General features: G+C 37.3%; 1 protein-coding gene across 3 annotated transcripts in view; it reads left to right on the forward strand.

Moving 5' to 3' along the window:
- The window catches only part of RNF130 (ring finger protein 130), a 100,364-nt gene that overhangs the window by 24,182 nt on the left and 50,658 nt on the right, over positions 1–25,524 (forward strand). For all 3 annotated transcript variants that reach the window (XM_082379330.1, XM_082379329.1, XM_082379328.1), the window contains exons 2-3: positions 5,200–5,394; positions 23,776–24,026. In XM_082379330.1, coding sequence (XP_082235456.1) covers positions 5,200–5,394; positions 23,776–24,026 — 446 coding nt within the window. The remainder of the gene's footprint in view (positions 1–5,199; positions 5,395–23,775; positions 24,027–25,524) is intronic.

Here is a 25,524-nt window from a genome sequence, read left to right on the forward strand (position 1 = left end):
GCCACTCTTCATCGCGGTGCGTGGGCCTCTCATTATCGCGGCCTCTCTTGTTGCGGAGCACAGGCTCCAGATGCGCAGGCTCAGTAATTGTGACTCACGGGCCTAGTTGCTCCGCGGCATGTGGGATCTTCCCAGACCAGGGCTCGAACCTGTGTCCCCTGCATTGGCAGGCAGATTCTCAACCACTGCGCCACCAGGGAAGCCCCAAAAGCTAGATACTTAAGTCCAGTAGCTGAATGTATTAAATTAAGAAGTTGGGTGAAAAACAAACTTGTGGTTACCAAAGGGGAAAGGGCAGGAGGGAGAAATTTGGGATTAACAGATATACACTACTATATATAAAATAAACAACAAGGGCCTACTGTATAGCACAGGGAACTATATTCAGTATCTTTTAATAACCTATAATGGAAAACAATCTGAAAAAGGATATATATATGTATATATATACATATACACACATACATACACGTACACACACACACGCATATATATATATATATATATATATATAAAACTGAATCACTTTGCTGTACACCTGAAACTAGTACAACATTGTAAATCAATTATACTTCAATTAAAAAAAAAAGTTGGGAACAAAAATAAAGAATTGTATTTTTTCCTTTGAATCATAAAACTAAAATTTAACAAACAGAAAATAAAGACAAGGTAGAAGTAAGAAATCTAAAGATTAAAGAGATTATAATTAATGTGAAAACAGAAAAGCAAATAATCAGAACGTACTGATAATGGAAACATCTAAATTTAGGGTAACTAGTTAGGCTCATTTTTATTTTTACTTCTTTTGTAGGAAACAACTGATAGAACATTACCCCTGTCAGAACATTACCACATGAAACAGAGAGGTCTTTGGCACAAGCTTTTTCTTTATATCAGGTCTTGCTTAATCTCCCTCTGTCATTCTTCTCTTGCTCCCGTCATCAGGTAAGTTAAGCGTCTTCTGTATGCCAGAGATACTGGCGGAGATGCTAGATCTCATGCTTTAGGAGAGACTCAGAATAAACAGCCAGTTACTAATAAAGTGTGATAAATGCTAAAATAAATGGAATCTCAGGGTACCATGGAAACATGAATAAAGCACCCAACTCAGCCTTAGGAAACTGGGAAGACGTTCCAGAGAAGATATTTTAGCACAATCCTGAGGCTTAGGAGGTGGTCAGCAAAGGAGTGGTGGGATTGGCGTTTAAGGTGGAGGAAACAAGACACGCAGCCTCTGAGAGCAAGAGTCACATTGGGGTACCCGTGCTGCGTGCCTAAGGAATCCAGCAACCATCCATCAAGTGCCCTAGCCCCACAAGGCTCTTGCAAGTTCTCAGGGCGCAGGAGGAAACATCACCCACACAACAATGTGGACATCACTACTTAGCAGATGGGGTGTTTGCATTTTTAAGAAATGGGGTGAAATTATTAAGTGAAATTAATCAAAGTGGAGAACTTCAGGCTGCTCTGGGGTAGGGAAGAGAGATTTTATTTATTTATTTACTTATCCACTCAGAGAGCCCTTTAAATATTCAAATATTTAATATCAGCCTTTCAATATATCATCTTATTTGATTTTCACAAGAGTTGGAGAGAGGCTCTTAATCTTTGTTCTGTGTTCTTGTGCTAGTCTTGTACACCCGCCTCCTTTCTGCTTGAGCAGTTTTCAAGTGTTTTAGCCTCCAACTTCCACTAAACCTTAACCATTATGTTGCTCTTTTCCTTTCCTAAATTTCTAAGCACTCTCTGTGTTGGCACTTTAAACTACCTTGCTGATATTTAATTTCTGTGCCAGGCATGCCTCCTCAATACATTTAGTGGTTCTTTAACATTTAAGACCAAGATGTTTGGTTCTATTGTACTTCTCTTTGGTATTTAGTACGTTGCTGAGCATTTAAGCTAATATTCGTTGAGATGAGGATTCCATAATTGTTCCTGTCCAGAATTGTTTGGTTCTTGTCAAGGAATAAATAAAAGTCTCATAACTATTTCTGGACTCAACAGGAAAGGCCATACAGAAAAAAACTGAAGTTTTCCAGTAATGTAAAATTTTTTTCCAGATTTACTGACGTATAATTGACAAATAAAATTGTAAAATACTTTAATATTTTATATCACCTATAATTTCACATTTTCATTATGACTTTTAATGAAAAAAATTTACTAGTTCATAGATCTTTTATGCCATTCTACCATGTCTTCACTTAATAAATTGCTTCAAGTATGAACAACTGGTATTAAATTTTGCAGTAGTGCCACTTAATCACAATCAGTCATCAGTCCTCTTGGGAATTTGTTTTAGAGCTGTTGACATTATTTTCATTGTTCAAGTTATTTTTTAATTACAGAAAAGAATAGATAGATAAAATAAGCATACCATGGTACTAAGTGATTATGAAAACCCCTTATTTTCTTTTTCTGAATAACTACTTCCTTGAACAAGAACTGGAGTTTCTTATTATTGCATATTATATTCTTACTGATATAAATGTTTTCAAAGACCTTTTGTGAATGATGATTTGGATAAATTTGGGGGAGCAGGAACATTCTTTTGCTCATACAGTCTGTTGTTGGCATTTGTTTTGATGATGCAGTTGTTCATAGAATCTGTTCTTAGTGGGCGGGCAATCCTTAAGAGAATTTTAAAGTTTTCCTTCAGTGTGTTTGATTTTGCTCTGTTGTTGCTTCCCTCGGTGTGTCTTTTCAGTGTCAGACATTGTGACAATTAGTAAACTGCTGTTCTTCTAAGTGGACAATGATACTGTCAGAGCATCAGGGAGAAAGAATGAAATGGAGTGGTAGCTATTAGGAGCAAGGGATATGGGGTGGAGGCATGCTGCTGGGCTGTGGTAGCTATTAGGAGCAAAGGGTATGGAGTGGAGGTGTGCTGCCGGGCTGTGGGTAGACTTCACACACATTTGTGTAGAACATCCCCATGGCACCAAGCTGGATCACTAGGACAAGATAGGATGGCACCCAGAAAACTAAGGGAAGGGAAGTTAATTTTTTCAGCACTCAAGGGTAGAAGAATTATTATAGACTTTTTCACATACATAACTCTGGTAAGGTAAGAATTGTATTTCAATCTGTTTTTTTTTTAATTGGGGTATAATTGATTTACAGTGTTGTGTTAGTTTCAGGTGTACAGCAAAGTGAATCTGTAATAGAAATACATGTATCCACTCTTTTTTAGATTCTTTTCCCATATAGGCCATTACAGAGTATTGAGTAGAGTTCCTTGTGCTGTACAGTGGGTCCTTATTAGTTATCTGTCTTATATACAGTAGTGTGTATGTGTCAATCCCAAATTGGAAGATTGGGATTGACACATACAGTCTTTATAAATTAGTAGAAATAGAAGATCAGAAAATTGAACCTGTGACAGTGCTCGACTAATAAATCGTTGATCTAGAATTTGGATCCCAGGTCTTGCTGCTTCCATAACTGTGTTGTTTTCTCTTTACTACACTGTGAATGAGTAAGAAATCATAGGGAGGACAGGATAAGTCACAGGAAAAATAGTGAATGTTTCACAGAAGACAAGCATACAGATCTCTTCAGATATTCTTGAAAATTTTCCCAAGACAGGTTATCATAACACATTGGCTAAACGCTTATATTTTTAAACAGCATAATTATCTGTGAAACAGATATTACTGAAAGTAAACAGTCTGTTTCAGGATTTCAAAGTTTCATGATGCCTTGACTGTGTCTTTCAATAGTTGACTACTAAAATCATTACATAAGCTTTTTTCTCTCTGTTTAATTTGAGAAAGGACTAAAGTTTCAGAATGCAGAAACTGTTTAAGGAAAAGGATGAGTCATAGTCATCGACAATATCAATCATGGCGAATTGTGAAATCATTTATCTCCCACTTAATGTGTATTAGGAGACCTCTGATAGCAAATATGCTCTCATTGACATCCATCACCATGATAATAAGAGAATTTCTTTTGCTAAGCAGTGTGCTTCTGGGGTGTAGAAAGCAAACATTTCCCCACTGGTGTTGTCTTTTTATACACTTTATTATTGATTAATATTTATTTAATATTTTCATTATTTATTTGCTTCTAGTGTTACCCTTTTGTGCTGTGTTCCTCTCCCTCCCTCCCTCTCAGCCCTCAAAATACTGGCGACCGGCTCCAGGAGGACTTGGGCCCATTGTCCTCTGGAACTGCCTACCTGCAGTCTTCAAAATAACATTTGTGACTTTTTTCCTCCTTCTGAACTGCCCTTCCCTTTTCATTTTAACCTGTTATAAATGCGAGGATGAGGAGTGGAAAGAGCAACCGGGACAGCTTTTTAAGATTTGCAAAGAGTGCCTGATCTATGATTACCATATTTGCAGGATCAGAAGTTGATGAGCTTCAAGTACAAATTTAAATGTACTTGAAAAAACTGTCCCTCCAAATGTAGGACAATGACCATGTAATTTATTGTCCCAAGGGATAGTTTTGGTGTCTTTATGTATCTTGTTAGACAAGTGGATATAGTAAGTTAATATATGTATCCTAATGTGAAATTGTAGGGTAATATTTACCAGTAAATATAAATTAGAGGAATAACATCTTAATTCTAGTTTCATGTTATTTTAGCTAATTTAAACTTTCAAATACAGGCCTGAACTTTTCTAATTTCCTTTGACACTTACTGAGAAATTTGTTCAAGCATGCTTGCATTTCAACAAGACTGCTGGGTAACTGAACCAAAGATTAGTTTGGCTTTCTCATTTACCCCAAGCAAAATCAGTCTCCTTGTGGTGATGGTGGGAGATGGGGATCAAGAGATGAGTAACTGCAGATGAATGAGCAGAAGTCAGGGTAGCTCAGTCACTTGGGTTTCTGGGGGGTTCTCTGTGTTTGCGTTTTTTCCCTCCTCTTCACCAGCCCACATTGGATATTATCAGTCTTTTATATTTTTGTCGATCTATAAAGTTAAACAGAATTTTTCATGGTTTTAATTTGCATTACAGGTAACATTTTAATGAAGCATCTCTCTCCCTGTGCAGATGTAGATTCGGATTCATTGCATTGTCCTTTGTGGATGTATTTATAGCTCTGTTGGCAGTGAGCTGCTTGCAGTGCTTTAGAGCTGTATGGTATCCAGAGAATAGTTGAGCACTTTGATGAAGACTTGATTGATTTTATTTACTTGAAAAAATTAATGTCTGTTTTCTTTTTCTTTTCTCATCTATTTAGTTGCTGATCATCTGGGCTGTGATCCTCAAACACGGTTCTTTGTCCCTCCTAACATCAAACAGTGGATTGCCTTGCTGCAGAGGGGAAATTGCACCTTTAAAGAGAAAATATCACGGGCTGCTTTCCACAATGCAGTTGCTGTAGTCATATACAATAATAAATCCAAAGAGGAGCCAGTCACCATGACTCATCCAGGTAAACAAAAAAAGGAAACTGTAGATTTTGTTTTTCTTCTGAGAAATGATTGCTTTATAGGTAGGAATTCTACCTCTTGCTCAAACCATATCATTTCCAACATAACTCAATGATTATATTTATTTTTGGTATTGCCATTTCTTTGTTGAGATGCATGTCTTTTTTTCCTTTAGTTGAACTTTTTTCTTTTTCTTAAATAATGACCATAAAAGCCTGTAAAACTTGCACTTATTAAGTAACTGGCTGTGACTGAATCCTTAGTCATTTTACATTTTACTTGATAACTTTGAAAAATAATATATTAGATTTAGAATCATTCATCCAATTTATGTCATGGATTCTTAAGGATTACCTGTTTGAGAAGGATGCTTTTTATCTTATCAGGATAAATGTTGAAACTGACTTAGTAATTATTATAATTACAGTAGTAATAATATTTCTTCATTTCTTGTGGAAGCATTTAGGATATTTCTAATGTACCTGTTTTAATAACAGTAGTTGCAATTTATTGAGCACTGCTGTATATATGGCAGGCACTATATGGCTATGAGCTTTTTTGGGTTTTAATAGAATTTATTTTTTAGAGCAATTTTATGTTCCCAGCAAAACCTGGGCTTTTTTCAGACTGGCTTTTTTCATTTAGTAATATGCATTTAGGTTTCCTCCATGTCTTTTCATGACTTGATAGCTCATTTCTTTTGAGTGCTGAATAATATTCCATTGTCTGGATGTACCACAGTTTATCAAGTCACCTACTGAAGGACATCTTGGTTGCTACCAGGTTTTGGCAATTATGAATAAAGCCACTATAAACATCTGTGTGCAGGTTTTTGTGTGGTCATAAGTTTCCAGCTCCCCTGGATAAATACCAAGGAGCATGATTGCTGAGTTGTATGGTAAGAGGATGTTTAGTTTTGTAAGAAACAGTCAAACTGTCTTCCAGAGTGGCTGTACCATTTTGCATTCCCACCAGCAGTGAATGAGAGTTCCTGTTGCTCCACATCCTCACCAGCATTTAGTGTTATCAGTTTTTGTATCTTGGCCGTTGTAATAGGTTGTTTTAATTTATGTTTCTCTGATGACATATGATGTAGAGGAGCCCCTTTTTTATATATTTTCATAGCCAATCCTCACCATAACCATGTATGGTACAGGTACTTTCCCACTTACAGACCAAGAGACTGAAGCAGGCAAAGGCCAGCAGAAGAGAGGCTTAGACAAAGGTTTTTTGGTGTTCTTTCAGTTCACCAGTTCACTCTTTTAAAGTTGAAACCTAGATAAACTTTCATTCCGCATTCATAAAAATTTTAAAGATTAATGACTTATTTAAAGAATTAACTTTTTTTTTTTTTGGCTACGTTGGTTCTTCGTTGCTACGTGCGGACTTTTCTCTAATTGCAGCGAACGGGGGCTACTCTTCATTGCAGTGCGCGGGCTTCTCATTGTGGTGGCTTCTCTTGTGGAGCACGGGCTCTAGGTGCACGGGCTTCAGTAGCTGTGGTTCGCAGGCTCTAGAGCACAGGCTCAGTTGTAGCACACAGGCTTAGTTGCTCTGCGGCATGTGGGATCTTCCTGGACGAGGGCTCGAACCCGTGTCCCCTGCATTGGCAGGCGGATTCTTAACCACTGTGCCACCCAAGAAGCCCAAGAATTAACGTTTTAATCATGTAGTTAATATTCACATAATCGATTTTAGACAGTTATCTTGCAAAGATCTCACCCTAATTGAGGGTCATTGATACTTTTGTGTGTATCTTGATAGGATAATGCAGACGGATTTAAATTTTATTGCTCTGACTTGTTTTCTTCCCTTCAAATTAAGCGTTTTAGAACCAAAATTTTTTTTTGTAATTGCAAAAGTAACACATGCTCATTGTAGAAAAACTGAAACTAAAGAAAACTTATAAAGAATAAAATAGAAAGAACGTGTGATTTTCACTATCCAGAGATCACTTTTCATTTCTTCAGGGAAACCAAAAGGAAATTAAGGGTCAGTCTGATTTTGCAGGACATCTTGTGTGGGAACACTGGATTCAAGACTGGTTTTTTAAACTTTTGGTTACCAGGGGGTAAGGTGGGGGGATAAATTGGAAGATTGGGATTGACATATACACACTACTATATATAAAATAGATAACTAATAAAGACTTACTGTATGGCACAGGGAACTCTACTTAATACTCTGTAATGGCCTATATGGGAAAAGAATCTAAAAAACAGTGGATATATGTATATGTATAACTGATTCACTTTGCTGTACACCTGAAACTAACACAACATTGTAAATCAACTATACTCCAATAAAAATTTTTTTTAAAAAAGACTGGTTTTTCTGCTTAGGTCTCAGAGCAGGTGACAGTTTGCTCTCCTCAGCTGCCTTAGAGGTAAGAAAAACTATTCGAAATTTTGGACCTTACTGATTTCTTCTTACTGAAAACATGAAAAATGAATAGGGAGAAATTCAGCTGAGCAGAATGTATTTTTCTTTCTCTGTGATGTTATTTTACATACACAGAACCACAGAGAAGTAGCAAGAATGAGAGTCTTTTAAGTATGAGAAGATCTGGGGATTATTAGAGAGGGTATTGAATTTTTTAAATGATTTTTGTTTTAAAAAGGAGGAAATTCTCTATAAATTAACATAGATTTCCCATCTGTGTTCCTTGAAATGTCAGTGTATCCATAGAGGACCCATGGAGAAAAAAGGTAAATGATAAAATAAGTTTTGGAAAATGCTTGAAAAGTATTCCACTTTTATCCTAATAAACATAATGAGGTCTCTGAGAAGTCTTAAAGACTTGTTTTAATTGATTAACCTATGGTTTCCTAAATTTATTTGACCATGTAACTTTTATCACATTTTAGTTTATAACAACACAAATAAGGAAATTTAGGGATAGAGTTTGAGGATATATTCTTAGGAAATGGAACTTTCGTAAGGCAAATGGAATGTAAGATCGATAGGAAATGGCTTTATGTTGTAATTAGATACACAGAAAATTAGAAAGAATAATGTGAGACAGTGACTGATAACAGTACTTTGGAGAGAAATTTAGCACCATCTGATACATTAAAGAACTCACACATTGTGATCCAGTAATTTCACATCTAGATAAATGCTCTGGAATACTCTTCAAACTTTGATGTGCGTGTGGATCCCCTGGCAATTTTGTTAAAATGCAGATTCTGATTCAGTAGGTCTGGGGTATAGCCTGAGATTCTGTATTTTTAATAAGTTTCTAGGTGAGGCTAATGCCACTGGCCCACAGATCTTGCTTTGAGAAATAGGTAAAGACAGGAAAACTAGGTTTTAGTCTCAGATTTTTCACTGACCTCCTCTGTGATGTAGGCCACGTTGCCTCCTGTGTGGGAAGACCTTTTTCGTCTCTAAATCTAATTCTCTGGAAGGCCATGAATCCCTATTATGTAGGACGACAACATAGAAAATCTTTATGCTCTGAGAACCACTTGTTTTCCTGGCTCATTAATGTGTCACTGCTTCTCTCTCCCTCCATAGAGCCCCTTCTTTTCCTGTTTCTACATGAGGTTCAAAGACCCTTCCATCAGAGTCACTAGATTCCCCCAGTGACCTATATAACTCCACATCTCAAGGAGTAGACCCAAAGATCCATGCTTTAGCCCTCCCTTGCTCTCATGTCAATTCTATCCACCCTTCATTTAAGAAAAGAAACCTTTGTGCTATGCATTGTGACATGAACTAATACAAAATGGTAGGAGTTGAAAAAAAGACCCCTGGGTCACACCCTCAGTGAGTTTACTATCCAAGGCCCCTGCAGTCTTCACGGTGTCTTTTTGTACCTCTTGACAGTACTGTCCTTTTGCTTTTATGTTGTCACCATTTGCATACTAGACTGGCAGTAGAGAGAAGACTGCGGGTTTCTTTAAGTTAAAGTTTGTGTCTTATCTTTCTGTTCTCTGCAGTGGGCAGCAGAATACCTTGAACAAAATAAGTATATGCTACATTGAAATGGTTTCATGAAGACATTTAGCTTTGTTAAGATTTCTTTCCATTTAAGGATATATTTTATAACTAATTTTTAAATTCCACATTGTTAAGTATAGGTATTTCATTTTCTTGCCTTGTTGATGATGTTTCAGGAGCTTGTTCATGTTTGTTCTAATGAATGCCCTTCATCTGGTGACTGAAGGACATCTTTTCTGGCACATTGTCCATGACATCACTGACAGGAAAGACCGCTCAATTTGTGGTTTTATTTGTTACCTCTAGTTGGCAGAATAAGTTCTTTGTAGTGAACAGATATGTGGCAGTATAAAGGGGAAGTTATGGGCTCTTGGATAGTTTAAAATAATGCACATTAAAATAATGCACATTTGTCTGAAAGTTAAGGATTTTTTTTCCTGGTTTTTAAAAATTGATATAGACTTTACTGTTTAACAGTCATAAATTGTGTCAGATCGTTGTCAAATTGGAGATCTCTTTTATAGTTTTATTTGTATGTCTATAAGAATCTGTGGACATTTTTTTCATTGTTAATAGGAAGATGAGGTAATTTAGATAAACATGTAACCAAATAATAATGTTGCTTTTCTATCTTTATGTCAATTAGCAGTATCAAATGCTGCTTAGTGTTTCTTTGGCTGGTTGAATAGAATTAGTTAAATAGCTCTTCACCTTTTTTCCATCATATTCTCTTTAAAAATATATATATAGCTCTATATTTATTATCTAGCAATGAATAGAAAAAAAACATACTTTGTAAAATATAGAATAAATCACTTTGTGAATAGTAAAAATTCACACTTTATGAAAACAAAGATAAATCACAAACATATTGCAAAATATCTTTAAATATCCATAATTTGGGGCCACTTAGTGTCAATCTGTTATTTTATTCTAAAGCCCATCAAGAAAATGGGCTTTTAATAATATATATTATTAATATATAATAATACATTATAATATCAATATAATAGTCATACTATTGTTTTAACTGTTTAAAGTTTTTCGGTTCTAATTGAATATGGATTTAATTACCTCAGAAAAGGTTGAGCTTGCATTTTAAATGTACTGCTATAGCAGGATATAGAGTCTTAATTGTATCTTTTTGCCTGAGTTTGCATATATCTCTTCTGTATCTTCCATATGATCCATCCACTTTTTCAAAAATTCATAATTATCAAGAAGAATCTGACACTGAAACATATAAGCAGTAGCTTTTAAAAAATAGCAGCTTTTTTAAAAAATGCTGATGATTCTGTTTAAAAACTTTTCTTATAAGCTCTAAATTTGTCCTTTATTTCTCTGGAAGTGGAGAGCCCCTCCCTCTGCCAGATACTTAAGACAACTTATCTTCTAGCCTTCCTGTCTAACACGGACATTGCAGGCTCAGCATCCTGAGTAAATTGTTTGGACTCATCACTTGATTTGCCTTTTTAAAATTTATTTATTTATTTATTGGCTGAGTTTGATCTTTGTTGCTGCGTGGGCTTTCTCTAGTTGCGGCGAGTGGGGGCTATTCTTCATTGTGGTGCGCAGGCTTCTCATTGTGGTGGCTTCTCTTGTTGCGGAGCACGGGATCTAGGCTTGCGGGCTTCAGTAGTTGTGGCTCACGGGCTTAGTTGCTCCGCAGCATGTGGGATCTTCCTGGACCAGAGCTCGAACCTGTGGTCCCCTGCATTGGCAGGTGGATTCTTAACCACTGCGCCACCAGGGAAGCCCCTTGATTTGCCTTTTTATCTTGCGTGTGCTTATCCTTTCCTCTCCAGCAACAGAAGAGGAAGAAGCTAAAGTAATATAAAGGATCTGCATGGGGTTTAGAATACTGGCTTAGAAATCAGTTCCATAGGTTACAGGACAAAAGACATTTTTTACTTGGTAGCTGTTCATATGATGATGACCGGGATTTACAGTTGCAAGCTCAATTAAGGCACAGCTGCTAAGGAAGATGATGCAGCCTGGCTGCATGTGTCAGAGGTCTGGTGAGGCTACCTTACCCCTTAATTGATGCCTTACAGTGCTCCTCAATTCAGGTTTTTCAGGGGGTGGGATGTGAAGCATATCGGGGCAGGATAATTCTTTGTTCTGCAGAACTGTCCTTTGTCGTTACAGAATGTTTAGCCTCCCAGGCCCATGCCTACTAAATGCCAGAGGCACCCCTCCATGTTTGTAACAGTGTAAAATCCCCCAGAGTTTCTAGACAGACTCTCCCTAGGAGGGCTTTTCTACCTACTGTCAAATTCTAAGTCTACAGAGCCTTTAGAGGAGGAATGAAAAGAGATCCTTTGTTGGTGAGGGTAATGGGAACAGAAAAACTGATGAAGGGAAAAGTGATAGGCTTTTATATTTACTCACATATAAGCATTTCTGGTGTTCTTTTTTTTTTCCTACAGTTACAAGTTCCATCTGGTGTCATTTCCCTTTCAATACAGATAATTATTTTAATCATTTCTTGCAGTGCAGATCTGCTGTGATGAATTCTCTCATGATTCATTTACCTGAAAGTGTCTTTTTTTGCCATCATTTTTCAAGGACATAGGTACAGAATTCTGGGTTTCAGCACTTTAAAAGTGTTGTTTGTTTTCTAGCCTCCTTTTTTTCTGATGAGTTGTGCCCTTTTATAGAAAGACTCTTTTTAAAAATAAACCTTTTAGAACAGATTTACATTTACAGAAAAATTGCAAAGATAGTACAAATAATTCCCATAGACCCTGCACCCAGTTTCTCTTATTATTAACATCTTACTTCAGTATGGTACATTTGTTATAATTAATGAACCAATATTGGTACATTATTATTAACTGAAGTCCATACTTTATTGAGATTTCTTTAGTTTGTATCTAGTGTCCTTTTTTAGTTCCAGGATCCCATCCAGGATATCACATTACATTTGGTCATTATGTCTCCTTAGGCTCCTCTTGGTTATGACAGTTTTTTGAGGACTACTGTTCAGGTATTTTGTAGAATGTCCTTCAGTGGGATTTGTTTGTTTTTCTTATGATTAGACTGAGGATATGGGTTTGGGGAGGAAGACCACAGAGGTAAAGTGTCATTCTCATCATATCATATCATGTACTACCAATATGAGTGATCACTGTTGATATTGACCTTGACCACCTGGCTGTTTGTCAGGCTTCTCCACTATAAAGTTTCTCTTTTAGGACTTCTGTAGTGGTCCACTGGTTAAGAATCCACCTTCCAGTGCAGGGGATGCAGGTTCGATCCCTGGTCGGGAATCTAAGATCCCACATGCCGTGGGGCAACTAAGCCCACATGCCGCAACTACTGAGCCCACACGTCACAACTAGAGAGCCTGTGTGCTGCAACTACAGAGCCCACGCGCTCTGGAGGCCGCATGCCACAACTAGAGAGAAGCCCGCGTGCCACAACGAAAAGATCCTGTGTGCCACAACTAAGACCTGATGCAGCCAAAAAAAATTATAATAATAAAATAAATAACTAAATAAATAAAGTTTCTCTTTTCTCTCTTCCATGCAACACTCTTCAGGAGGTCATTGTGCACAGCCCACACTTAAGGAGTGGGGAGTTAGGCTTCCCCTCCTTAGGGTAAAGTATTACATATTTACTTGGAATTATTTCATCTGGATGATTCATCTCTTCTCTATTTATTAATTTATTCAGTCATTTATATGTATCAGTATGGACTCATGGATATTTATTTTATACTTTGTATTGTAATACAGTGTTACTTTGCTTATTTTTTTGCTCAAATTATTTCAGCTTTGGCCATTGAGAGTTCTTTCAGTTGACTCCTGTGTCCTTTGACATGTTGCCATTACCATTGTTTGTTTTGCTTTTTTGAGCACTTCCTTCTTTTCTGGTGCTGTAAGAAGCTCCAGGATCATCTTGTATATGTTTCCTGTCCCAGTCCTAAAATCAGCCATTTCTCCGAGGAACCCTAGTTTCCATTTATTGGAGAATGATATTAGAAACCAGGCTCTGGGTATTAGGTATACTTGTTACTACTAAGGTTCTGTTGCTTCTGGGGCTTCCCAGTTGACAGAGCAAGGAAATATATGTGTGTATACTAATACCTGTATATGCACATATCTATAAATATTTCTACATATAACCATTTGTATCTATATTAAGCTAAGAATAAGTTCATACTTAGGTCTCCAACCCTAATCCATTACATTCTAATCCATTACATTACATAGATCATTCTAGTTTTCTCTCTTTGCTTATCTGTAAACTCCCACTCCAAAAGCGAGAAACCTGGCTGACACCAACCACCATCCATTTTCTTAATTGTTCAGTTCACTGAGCTCTCAGACTTAGAAGTTCTTAAACATAAGTAACATATTGTAAGGCCTTTGGAGTGCTGGTGCTTGGTGTGAAAGCTAATGTAAATTACTTTCTTCTCAACTTAAATCTTCCCTGGCTGGAATGCCTAACTGTGTACTTAACTTTTCTTTCTCCACTCATTAAAAATTTTTTATCAAGAACTTGTACCTAATCAAACTTATAAGCTTTTACACAGCTAAGGAAACCATAAACAAAACGAAAAGACAACCTATAGACTGGGAGAAAATATTTGCAAGTGGTTCAACTGACAAGGGCTTAATTTCCAAAATATACAAACAGCTCATATAGCTCAATATCAAAAGACAAACAACCCAATCGAAAAATGGGCAGAAGACCTAAAGAGACATTTCTCCACAAAAGACATACAGATGGCCACTAGGCACATGAAAAGATGCTCATCATCACTAATTATTAAAGAAATGCAAATCAAAACTACAATGAGGTACCACTTCACACTGGTCAGATGGCCATCATTAAAAAGTTTACAAATAATAAATGCTGGAGAGGGTGTGGAGAAAAGGGGACCCTCTTACACTGTTGGTGGGAATGTAAATTGGTGCAGCCACTATGGAAAACAGTATGGAGGTTCCTCAAAAAACTAAAAACAGAGTTGCCATATGATCCAGCAACCCCACTCCTGGGCATATATAAAGACAAAACTATAATTCAAAAAGATACCTGCACCCCTATGTTCATAGCAGCACTATTCACAATAGCCAAGACATGGAAACAACCTAAATTTCCATCAACAGATGAATGGATAAAGAAGATGTGGTATATATCTACAATGGAATATTACTTGGCCATAAAAAAGAATGAAATAACGCCATTTATAGAAACATCGACGGATCTAGAGATTAACATACTAAGGGAAGTAAGTCAGAAGGAGAAAGACAAATACCATATGATATCACTTACATGTGTAAACTAAAATATGTCACAAATGAACGTATCTACGAAACAGAGACAGAGAACAGACTTGTGGTTGCCAAGGGGGAGGGGGTATGGAGGAGGGAAGGATTGGGAGTTTGGGATTAGTAGATGCAAACTATTATATATAGGATGGATAAACAACAAGGTCCTACTACTGTATAGCACAGGGAACTATATTCAGTATCCTGTGATAAACCATAATGGAAAAGAATGAAAAAGAATATGTGTACATATAGCTGAATCACTTTGCTATACAGAAGAAATTAACACAACATTGTAAATCAACTATACTTCAATAAAATTTTTTTAAATTGAAAAAAAACTTGTAAGAAAATATAAGTATCTTAACTTGAAAATGACACAAAACTAGGTGGATCTTGGAACATATAACAACAAAAAGAAAGTATTCATTAGGTCAGCCTGCAAATGGGTTAAAAAAAAAGTAAGTAACAAGGTTTTGTGGAGACGTGGCTTAAGTAACAGTTCAAATGGAGGACAGCTGGGAACCTTCAATCATGTAAGCTCAGCATATGCTAACATGTGCCATGGCTGCTAAAAAAATATATTGAAGGCTTGGCCTGTATCCCTGTGAACATAATACTCAGATGAAGGAAGATGTTAGTCTCATACTGCTCTTGATATTGGAAGTATTCATTCTTTGTTGAAAGAATTGAAAAAGACATTGAAAAATGATGTCCAAAAAAAGAACAGGATGGAAAAAGTCTATAAACGTGTTTTATCAAACACAGTTTGGAATTTGAGCATCAAAATGAATAATGATAGTATTTTAGACGATTAAGTAAAAAAAAAATAGTAACTGTGACTTCATACTGATCTAAAAAGTAAAATAAATTGAAAGTTTGATGAGGAATGGAATACTTAACCTGGTCTCGAAATACCTCCCTACAGAATATTTAATAATTACTAGGGGAAAAAGAGTAACTTCACAGTGGAAATGCCTGGAGGACATCTATTTTATGAAATGATCAAAGTGAACGTCACCAGTAATGGGATATATCAAAACTGTGCCACCTGAGAGTATTCACTGAAAAGAGCACAGCATCACTTCTGTGATGTTACTGCCAGAGGTATATGACCTGAGTCTAGCCACAAGGAAACACCAGATAAATCCAGAATGAGGGACATTCTACAAAATAACTGGGCTGTAGACTTCAAAAGTGTCAAGGTTGTGAACATCAAGCAAAGTCTGAGAGACTATTCCAGACTGATGGAGACTAATGAGACATGACAGTTAAATGCAATGCATGGCTCTCATCTGGGCCTCTATAAAGGGCATTATTGGGAAATTGAGTAAATTGAATAGACTTTCAGATTAGCAATGTATCAGTGTTAATTTCCTGATTTTGATGGTTGTACTCTGTTTATAAATGGTTTTTTGTTTGTAGAATACACACTAAATATTTGGGGGTGATGTGGCATCATGCCAGTAACTTACTCTTGAATGGTTTGTTTCCCAAGGTGGTGGGAAAGGTTTTTATATGATATTTCTAACTTGTAAATGTTAGATTCTTTAAAAAATCTTTTTTAAAAAAGAATAATTTGGGACTTTGTGAATAATTAGTATGGAGAAAAGACTGAGGTGGAGCCCCAGGGAAGATGTCTTTAATTATCAGAAGGACTGTTGTGTAGAAGAGGAATTTTCATTGATTCTAGAAGGTGTTTCTTGTATTTGATGGCATCTTACAGTTTATTGACAGGATACAGTGACGATGCACCTTACAGTTGATGGTATTTTACACCATCAGTAAGTGAAATACAGTTTATTCAGTGGTGCTTCTCCAGAGAAGAGAACCAAGAGCCATGAATGGGCGTTTAGGAATCAAGATTTTAGTTATAAAAAAGACCTTTCTAGTACTTAAAACTACCCATGGATAGAACCAGTTACCTAAAAGAGTCAGTAATTTATAGGGTGTTCCTGTATTATGTTGAAGATGACCCCTAAGAACTCTTCTAACTAAAAGATTTGATGACTCTCTTAGTGTCTGGTGATGTCTTCCTAATTACTTTCCTACCTTTCTGCCTCTCTACATGAAGGAAGAAAGTGGCTTTCTTTTCCATGCTGGTCTTTGCTCCTGCCATCTTTTCTTTTTTATGATGTAGAGATTACCTGATGAGCGCATATAGGCAGGAGATAGTATAAGAAGAAAAGAAACTGACATTTGAGTGCTGGGCATTGAGCCTTTGCTCCGCTTGTGTGAGGTTGAAGAACTTCCTACTCAAGGAATAAAAGAACAAGGATTCAGTAGACCCTTGTTCTTTTTGAGGACAAACTACTGTTGAGGATCATCAGGAATTATCAAGCAACTCTGGAATCGCTCGGTGGCTCACGCATGGAGCTCCTGTATATCAGCCTCGGGGCAGGAGGTTTAGATTCAAACTTCAGCACAATTTCAAGTTAGTCAGTGTTGTGAACCTTGTGGGCATCAGCTGTATACCCATGGTGCTGGCATTTTCTTGAATCAGTACAGCTGCTTTCAAACCAGTGCACTTCCACAATGACAAAACTTCACCTTTCATTCTCTTGCTCCACACCCTGTGTCCCTCCTTTATCACAGTCATTCACTTCGCTGCCTGTCACTTCTCAGAGGCCTTGACTCCTGCTGACTTACCCACACATGGTCCTGCCATCGTCCTGGCCAACTTCAGAATCCTTGTGGAGAGTGAACACCCAAACCTAAAATTCTTAACTCTGATCCTTTGACCATTCCACCTCACCAGGAACCTAGGCCTCATTATCTCCTGGAATTTTTATATCTCTGGAGTCTCAACTCCAGTGTCCTGTTCTCCAACTGTTGCTTCTCTTTCTCTCCCTCTCCTGTCATTTGGGTTTGTTGAAGCTTCCTGTTCCTTGGGCTCTCTCTCTGTTTTCTCCCACTTATCCACTCCACACTTCACACTTGCATTCTACTTAGATCACGAGCCACTATTTCAGTCACTTTGACTGCTTCATTTGGTTAAGAAGTGTCTACCATCACATGACTGTCAGTTACCTTTAGGTCCATTTGCCTCCCAAAATGCCCTGAATGTCAAGGAGTTTGAATTTTATTTAGTTGATAGAAGGGACACATGAAAGTCTTTGAACAGAGGAATGACATGACAGATGTGTTTTAGAAAAACCACTGACAAATCTCAGCAGGAGATCTATAATTGATATAACCTGTCATCCACATTGATCAGAATTACTGCTGTATTCATTTCATAAAAGAATGTAACATCTTTTTTTCTCCCTTGAATTCTTTAAGGGGTCAGTTAAGAGACAAGTGAATACTACGTTTGAAGAAGTGAAAGTATTATAGAGTAACATTTGAGAAGGACTTAAGTCAGTGGAAGTGAGAGTTAAGAGAAGCCCTCAGATCATAAGTGAGCGGATTCATTGAGACACAAGCACACAGGGCTCAGCCAGTCTGTGCAATGTGACTGGTAGGTTAGTACAGAAAGTCCCTGACCTACACCTACCTGTTCCTTCAGCAGCAGCCATTCTAGACCTTTAAAGAAATTTTAATCTCTTTCACTTACAATATATGGTGTTCTGCTTTACATATAAAGAGGTCATTGAATTCTATAGGAATAACTGATACCACTATCAGAAGTTATAAAAGTATCATTGCAGACACTTAATGTGGGAATGCAGCATTCCCCTGAGCTATTTTTTATGGGAAATTTCCTAAAATTATTTAAGAGCTTTAAAATTCCTTAAAACATTGGCAGCTGATTTGAGCTTAACAAACAAGTTCATCTATTAAGGCATAAAACCTCTGCTAAATGGGATTTTGCAGGTAAGCTTATAGTACAAAAGTGAAAGAGCTTATAGTAAAAGCACTTTCTCCACTTGTGGCCTGGTGCCTCAAACAGTTCATTTGCTCTTTTCCTGTATCTGCCTTTCTAGAGTTAAAGTATCAGCTGCCTGGCTGAATTGGGCTTGCCCTGAGAGTCATTCTCAGGAGCCGGGTGACGAAGACAGTTGAGGGGAGAGGCTGGTGATTTCTGATACTTCCCAACTGCGGGGACTCCCTGAGCTGAAGCTCAAATCCTCTTGGAAGCCAGGAGGATTGTGTTGGTCAGCAGATACCTGAGTGTTTCCCAAGGTGGTGGGAGAAATTAAAGAGAATAGGAGTTCCAAAATGTTGTGGTGGGGGCTTTGTGGTTTCCTCCAAAGAATGCCTTCCTCTGCTTTCCATGAGTAATAATAATACAAGTAGAATAAGCTCAGTAAACTGTAGCATTTACTGAGCATCGGCCATGAAGCCTGCAGGTAATATCATTTTTTGAAAGAAGAAACTGAAGTTCAGAGAGGTTAAGTATCATGCTGGAATTTGAACTCAGACATTCTGACTTCAGAGCCCAAAGGAGGTTAATTCTGAGGTTCATTTTTTGGCCCCTGAAAATTGATTTTGTAGTCAGGATTATAGCAGCATTACCATATTTTTTCACTTACCCTTTTTTCCCATTAAAAAATAGAAGTGCTAGGTGTTGCAGCGAGGGGGACTCTTTTTTACAGAAAAAATGCCAACCCAGAAGTTCTGTTTATTTAGTAGGAAATAAAGATAAGTAGAAGAATATTGAGTACAGAACCACTTTACAAAATGTAGAAGAAATCATAGTGTTAGAAAAATCACCATTTTGCAAACACTATTGTCGTAACTGATTCAGGTGGGCATTAGTGGGTGCTCAGAGCGTTGAATGAAAGCTTATTAGCCAAGTGATAAAATTCGCCTTCATCAATAAAGGTAAAACCCGACATATGCTTCCTGATGTAGCACGCTAGAAGGACATAACGTCACCTGTGTAGCATTCCTACCAAAAGTGTTTACTTTGGAGATCTAATCATGAGGAAACAATCAGACAAATCCAGGTTGAGGGACATTTTTTAAACATATTGCCTGGACTCATCAAAAAGGTTAATGTCGTGAACGACCAAAAGGGACTGAGGAACCTGTTTTAGATCAGAAGAGACTAACAAGAAGAGACAACTAAGCACAGTGCCCACAAGGCCTGATTAGGTACTGGGTACTCAACTAACCTAAACAGTTCTGAGAGTCATTATTAGAATCAGTCAGAAGTATTTTGAATGTGGACAGTATGTTGCAGAAAAATGTCATATCAGAGTTCAGTTTCTTGAGTATGATAAATGAACTGTGTCCTTGTTCTTAGGAGATAATGCTGAAGTATTTAAGAAGGAAATGTCATGATGTTTGCAACTTACTCTCAATTGGTTCAGCAAAAATAAATACACACAGAAAAAGTGAAGTGTTACCAGTTGACAAATCTAAATAAAAAAGTGCATGAGTGTTCATACAGTATTGAAACTATACTGTAGGCTTGAAAATTCTCAAAATAGAAGAAGAAAGAATAGAATTGTATATTAAAGTAGCCATACTCAAGCAGAGGAAACAGATTCACATTAAAGAGTAACAGTGGAGAAAGTTTTCAATAAAGTAGGTGAAATCAGGTATCACAACTAGGTTTTTACTTAATCGACATCTCTGGCAAATTAATCCTGGCTGCTGGGCATGTTGAAATGCATGGGATTCTGAGGCCATATTCATGATTTATTAGCATTGTTTGCCAAGGGCTTCAGATGTGAGAGTGGGGATGAATGTTCCAAATATTTGTCATCTTTCCTTGAATGTTCACATCGTTACAGTCTAACTAGTTCTTAACTCTTTATCAGTCACTACTTGATCTAACCCTAATTTTATCCTGAGCTTACATATTCTCTGGCATTAATATCCTCCCCCCACCCCACCCCACCCCACCCCAGAAGCTGGGCCAAGGCTTCACAGTCTTTAAAAGTCAAGTGTCTGAGGCAATCCTTAAATTAAGGTCTTTGAGCCCAGATCACCTTTATGGGTGGGGAATGAGGAAGTCTGTGAACCTCTCCTGAAATTAGAAGGGGGTGCCCTACCATCAGATTCTCCAAGGGATTTACGACCTAAAATGGTTGAGACTAATGCCGTTGCTGGTATTCTGATGATCTGCTGTAATTATTTTTCACTTTGTTTGACCAGCAGTGTTTTAGTCTCCTTTCCTGTCACTCTTCCCAGTCTCCTCCACTGTAGTAACATTATGAGACCACCGGTGTTTGGCTCCTCTCTCTAGTCCCTTTAAAATTGTCCTTTGCCCTTTGAGAGCAGATGCAGTTTTCATGTAATCAAGAGCAGGTGTAAAGGAAAAAGCACTCCTGTGTGTGTCTCTTTTACTACTCACACAGAAAACTTCACTTCCGACACTTTGGTCACCAAATGTTTGTGGGGTTTTCCCTATACCAAGCAATTTTCAGCAACACTAGCTGGGTGTCTGTAATTCAATTTGATTCTGACACTATCTGCCTGGGGTTAGCATCAGATCCCACAAGTTAAGGGCTCAGTCCCACAAGACATCCCACCCCCCACGCCACTGCTTCAGAAGCCAGTTGCAAGTCCCATGTTGTCACCAGCACTTCTGACCCACCAGCTGTAAGTTGAGGTTCCCACAACCCCCTCCTCCGGTCCAAAAATTTGTTAGAATGGCTCACAGAACTCAGGGGAAAACTTAATTTACTGATTCATTATAAAGGATATAATAAAGAATACAGGTGAAAACATAACATAGGGCAAGGTGTGTGAGAAGGGGCTCTCTGGCATGCCATCCTCTCACCACCTCCATGTGTTCACCAACGTGGACACCCTCTGACCTCCATACTTTGGCATTTTTATGCAGGCTTCAAGTCTCTAGTCCCTCTCCCTCCCCAGAGGATTGGGGGGTGGGGCTGAAAGGTCCAAGCTTCTCATCATGGCTTGGTCTCTCTGGTGACCTGCCCCCATCCTGCAGCTATCCAGGAGCCCACCAAGATTTACCTCATTAGAACAAAAGATACTCCCATCACCCAGGGAATTCCAAGGGTTTTAGGAGCTCTGTGTCAGGAACCAAGGTCAAAGACCTAATATTATATTAGAACAAAAGATGCTCCTAGTGCTGTCACTTAGGAAATTGCAGGGGTTTTAGGAGCTTTGTCCCAGGAACCAGGGACAGAGACCAATATGTATCTTTTCTACTATTTCACAGCAGGTAATTTTCCACTCTCTTTGCAAAGTGAACATTAAGGAGCCTTGATGATAGGATATGCTCAATAACTACTGTTGAAGGGATGGTTGAAATAATTAAATGCTTCTTCTCCCAAACAGCCTTCCAATTGAAATTAGGTGGTGCTCATTTAGTGTTGTTTGAATGAATGAAATTACATGGATTGGTTCCCTTGGCTACCTGTGCAGCTTTCCCAGCTCCTTTTCCAGCTTGAGTCTTCAAGAGGGAGCCTCAGAACTGATTTCTAAAACCATTTGTACCTGGTGTGATTATAAAGCAATGAGACTGATTGTCATGTGTTGTTTGTGGGATCCGTCTCAGTTACTTTATAGCCATACCTGGTATCTTATACTGCAGATCATTGCCTGTTGAACAACATTTTAAAAGCACTTAAGGTTTCTAAATGGAAATTTTAAATGGTTTAGCATCGTTTTATGATTTTTTTTTCTGACTTACTGATCAGAACTCTTACTTCAGAAAGATAATTAGATGTTAACTTTGTTGCTTGCTTTAATTTTGCAGTTTTCTTTCTGTTTTTGGATTTTTCATCAGTATTCTGATAAACTGCCGATAAATTCTGATGAAATGACTGGCACAGTTTTGAATGAGGTTATACAAAGGTATATGTTCCATTGGGTTAAACTTTTCATAAAACTTTTTATTATTAAATTTCTTTTCAGTTGTATATGGTCTTTTGACTGCACATTGTACAAGGATAGTCCTTTTAGTTAAATATGATAAATGAGACATAAACTAAATATTTAGTAGTAGTAGTCATTGAAGCCTTCCAAAGGGCAAGTTTGGGGGGTTTTGATTTTGTTTTGGTGGTTTACATTTATATGCACAAACTTTATTCAAATTTAAGTAAGTGGTTATTATTTTCTCTTTCCCAGAATAAAATGTCTGTTCTCCTTCCTTTGACCCCCACAGTCTCGGGGCTCTTTGAAGAAGGAAGGCCTATTGTAAAAGTTGCATATTGCCACAGGCAGCTTCACCTTATGAAAGGATGATCACTGACAGCTGGATTGGTGGTAGAAAGGCTTCTCTTTTTGCTTAAAAGAAGGTGGGAAATTATTCCCTTTCTGGAGAAGGAAAGGGATAGAAATTTCATGCTGTGTATAGGAGAGAGAGTCACTTGCCTTTACCGTATTACTGCTTATGTAATTGAAAGAACTGGACGACTAGGAGAGCAACTTACAAACATCCTTATAAGTAACTTAAATAGTGGCTGTAGCGGAACCTCTGGATGGCTGTTAGAAGCTACAAGTATTTTGATGCCAGACTAGTCCAGAGCTTTGAAGTTTGGACATTTCTCAGGAAGGGTTTGATTTCTACAAGAGTTCTGGGATAAATGAAAAAGGAACCTTCCTCCAGTCCGACCTACACATAGGATCAAAGTTAGTTTCAACTGTTATTGATTAAAGATACCACCATTTGGCATTTTGCTGTTGGAACTCTATTATCAGATTTGTGTCCTAAGTCAGTGAAATTATAAAACTGTATATCCTGTACTTCTGCTTCTTTCTATTCCTGTACTAGTTCTACACACAATAGGTGCTCCATAAACATTTGTAAGAAAGATTAATGTAAAAAGTACCAATTTTTGTACTATAAATGTTTTTCACCTTTTTATAAGGAGTTGGGACTCTCGAAAGAACATTTTAAGATGGAAAAAGTTTTACAGTGAAAACCTGCCATGATTTTATCACATTTCTATTGGTGTGTAATACAGTGCTGTGTACCGTCTTTTGTTACATTTGGCTGATTTAATAATCTGTTTTTTAAATATAGTTGTAAGGTAAGATAATATGGTTCTTAACACTGCAATCATTTTATGCTTCAAGTGCGTTTAAGTCTTAAGTAGTACACAACAAGTTTCTGTTCCCACTTGGTGCCAGCATACCCAACTGCAACTTCATTTCATTTGAAAAGTTGAATCTGCAAACCCTTGCCATTAGCAAAAATTACAGTAGTTTTGCTAAGTAGCATTTTTATGTATTTGATGTTCTATAAATTTTAAATGTCACTTGAGTATATATATTTATTTTACATTACAGGCACTGGAGATATTATTGCTGTCATGATTACAGAATTGAGGGGTAAAGATATTTTGAGTTACCTGGAGAAAAACATCTCTGTACAAATGACAATAGCGGTTGGAACTCGAATGCCGCCAAAGAACTTCAGCCGTGGCTCTCTAGTCTTCGTGTCAATATCCTTTATTGTTTTGATGATTATTTCTTCAGCATGGCTTATATTCTACTTCATTCAGAAGATCAGGTACACAAATGCCCGGGACAGGAACCAGGTGAGCTACCAGTACTCTATATTGATTGATGCTTACTGGCCATAATTCATAGACATCTGTTGTAATCATACATAGTATGAATATTTTTTCATTAAAAAAAGTGGTAACCCTCAGTCATTTTAATATGTCGAAAACATTTCTATACAAGTATCTTAAGGATATTTGAAATACCTAAATGGAGAAATTATTAAATTTACAGTGATCACTTGGAATATTCCAGGTAAATGGTTAGCTTAATATCATAGTGTGATCTAGCTAATTCTGGTAATTTGAAGAAATATTACAAAGTTGCATTTTTAAGCTGGTAACATTTGTTGTCAGTGGCAGGGGAGTTGGAAGGGTGGGGGAGGGAGACTTTTCACTATATATATTTTTGTTCCATGTGAAATTTTTTTTCCATGTGAATTTTGAACTATGTACTATCTATTCAGAAAAAATAAATTAAAAATAAATTACCTGTCCTATTTAAGCTTAGCCATGGGGCAGTGATGAGGTGGGGAAGGACCAATAGAAGAGATATATCTAGATAGTCATCCTAGAAATTCCATTGACCAGCGCAGTGGATTTCAGATGAATGAATAAAGACACAGAAAAGACAATATACTGCCCTGTAGTAAAGGGCTTGCAGATGGTTTTCTGTGAGTTTATTACTTAGTTTGTTTGATGTGCTATATATAGAATATCTACCCTGGAGCCAGGTTTGAGGTATTAGGTCCCATTACCAGTCCTATGCTTTTCTAGGACACTAAGAAGTAAATTGCTTGGAGAGTGGTTTGAAGACAATTTTTATATAACACCATCCTCTCCTCAGAGTACATCTAAGTCCCCGTGGTGGGGGGTGGGGGGTGAAATTTTCATCCTTCCTCATACTAGTGAAAAGAGCACAGACTTTGGTGTGGAGTTCAAATCCTGACCTTACCACCAGTTTGCCCTTGTCCCTCTTGCACAGTTTTTTTAGCTTCTCAACTTGTTTCTGCATCTGAAAACATGTATAAAATATCTGAAAACTATAATTTATTGAACATTTGTGTGCCAGGCTCTGTGCAGCATCCTATACATCTTTAAAATTTTTATCATGATAATTTTTATTATTTATAATTTCAGACTTACAGAAAGTTGCAAGAGTAATATAAAGTATTTGCCCAAATTCTCCAACTGTTAACATTTTACCATATCTCCTTTTTAACCATTTGAGAGTAAGTTTGAGATAAGATGCCCCTTTACCCTTAAATACTTCGTTGTGTACTTTCTAAAAGCAAGAACATTCTCTTATATAACCACAGTGTATGATTATCAAAATAATGAAATTAACATTAATATCATTATCTGATCTATAGACGTTTTCTAAGTTTTGTGAAATTATCTTAATAATGTCCTTTATAGCAAAGAAAACCCTGGATTGATCCAATCAAATTGTATGTTGTGTTCAATTGTCACGTCTCTTTTAATCTGTTTCATGATATTGACATTATTGAAGAGTACAGGCCAGTTGTTTTGG

This window comes from Balaenoptera borealis, assembly GCF_965194805.1.
Source record: "Balaenoptera borealis genome assembly, chromosome: 2".
In the NCBI taxonomy this organism is placed as follows: Eukaryota; Metazoa; Chordata; class Mammalia; order Artiodactyla; family Balaenopteridae; genus Balaenoptera; species Balaenoptera borealis.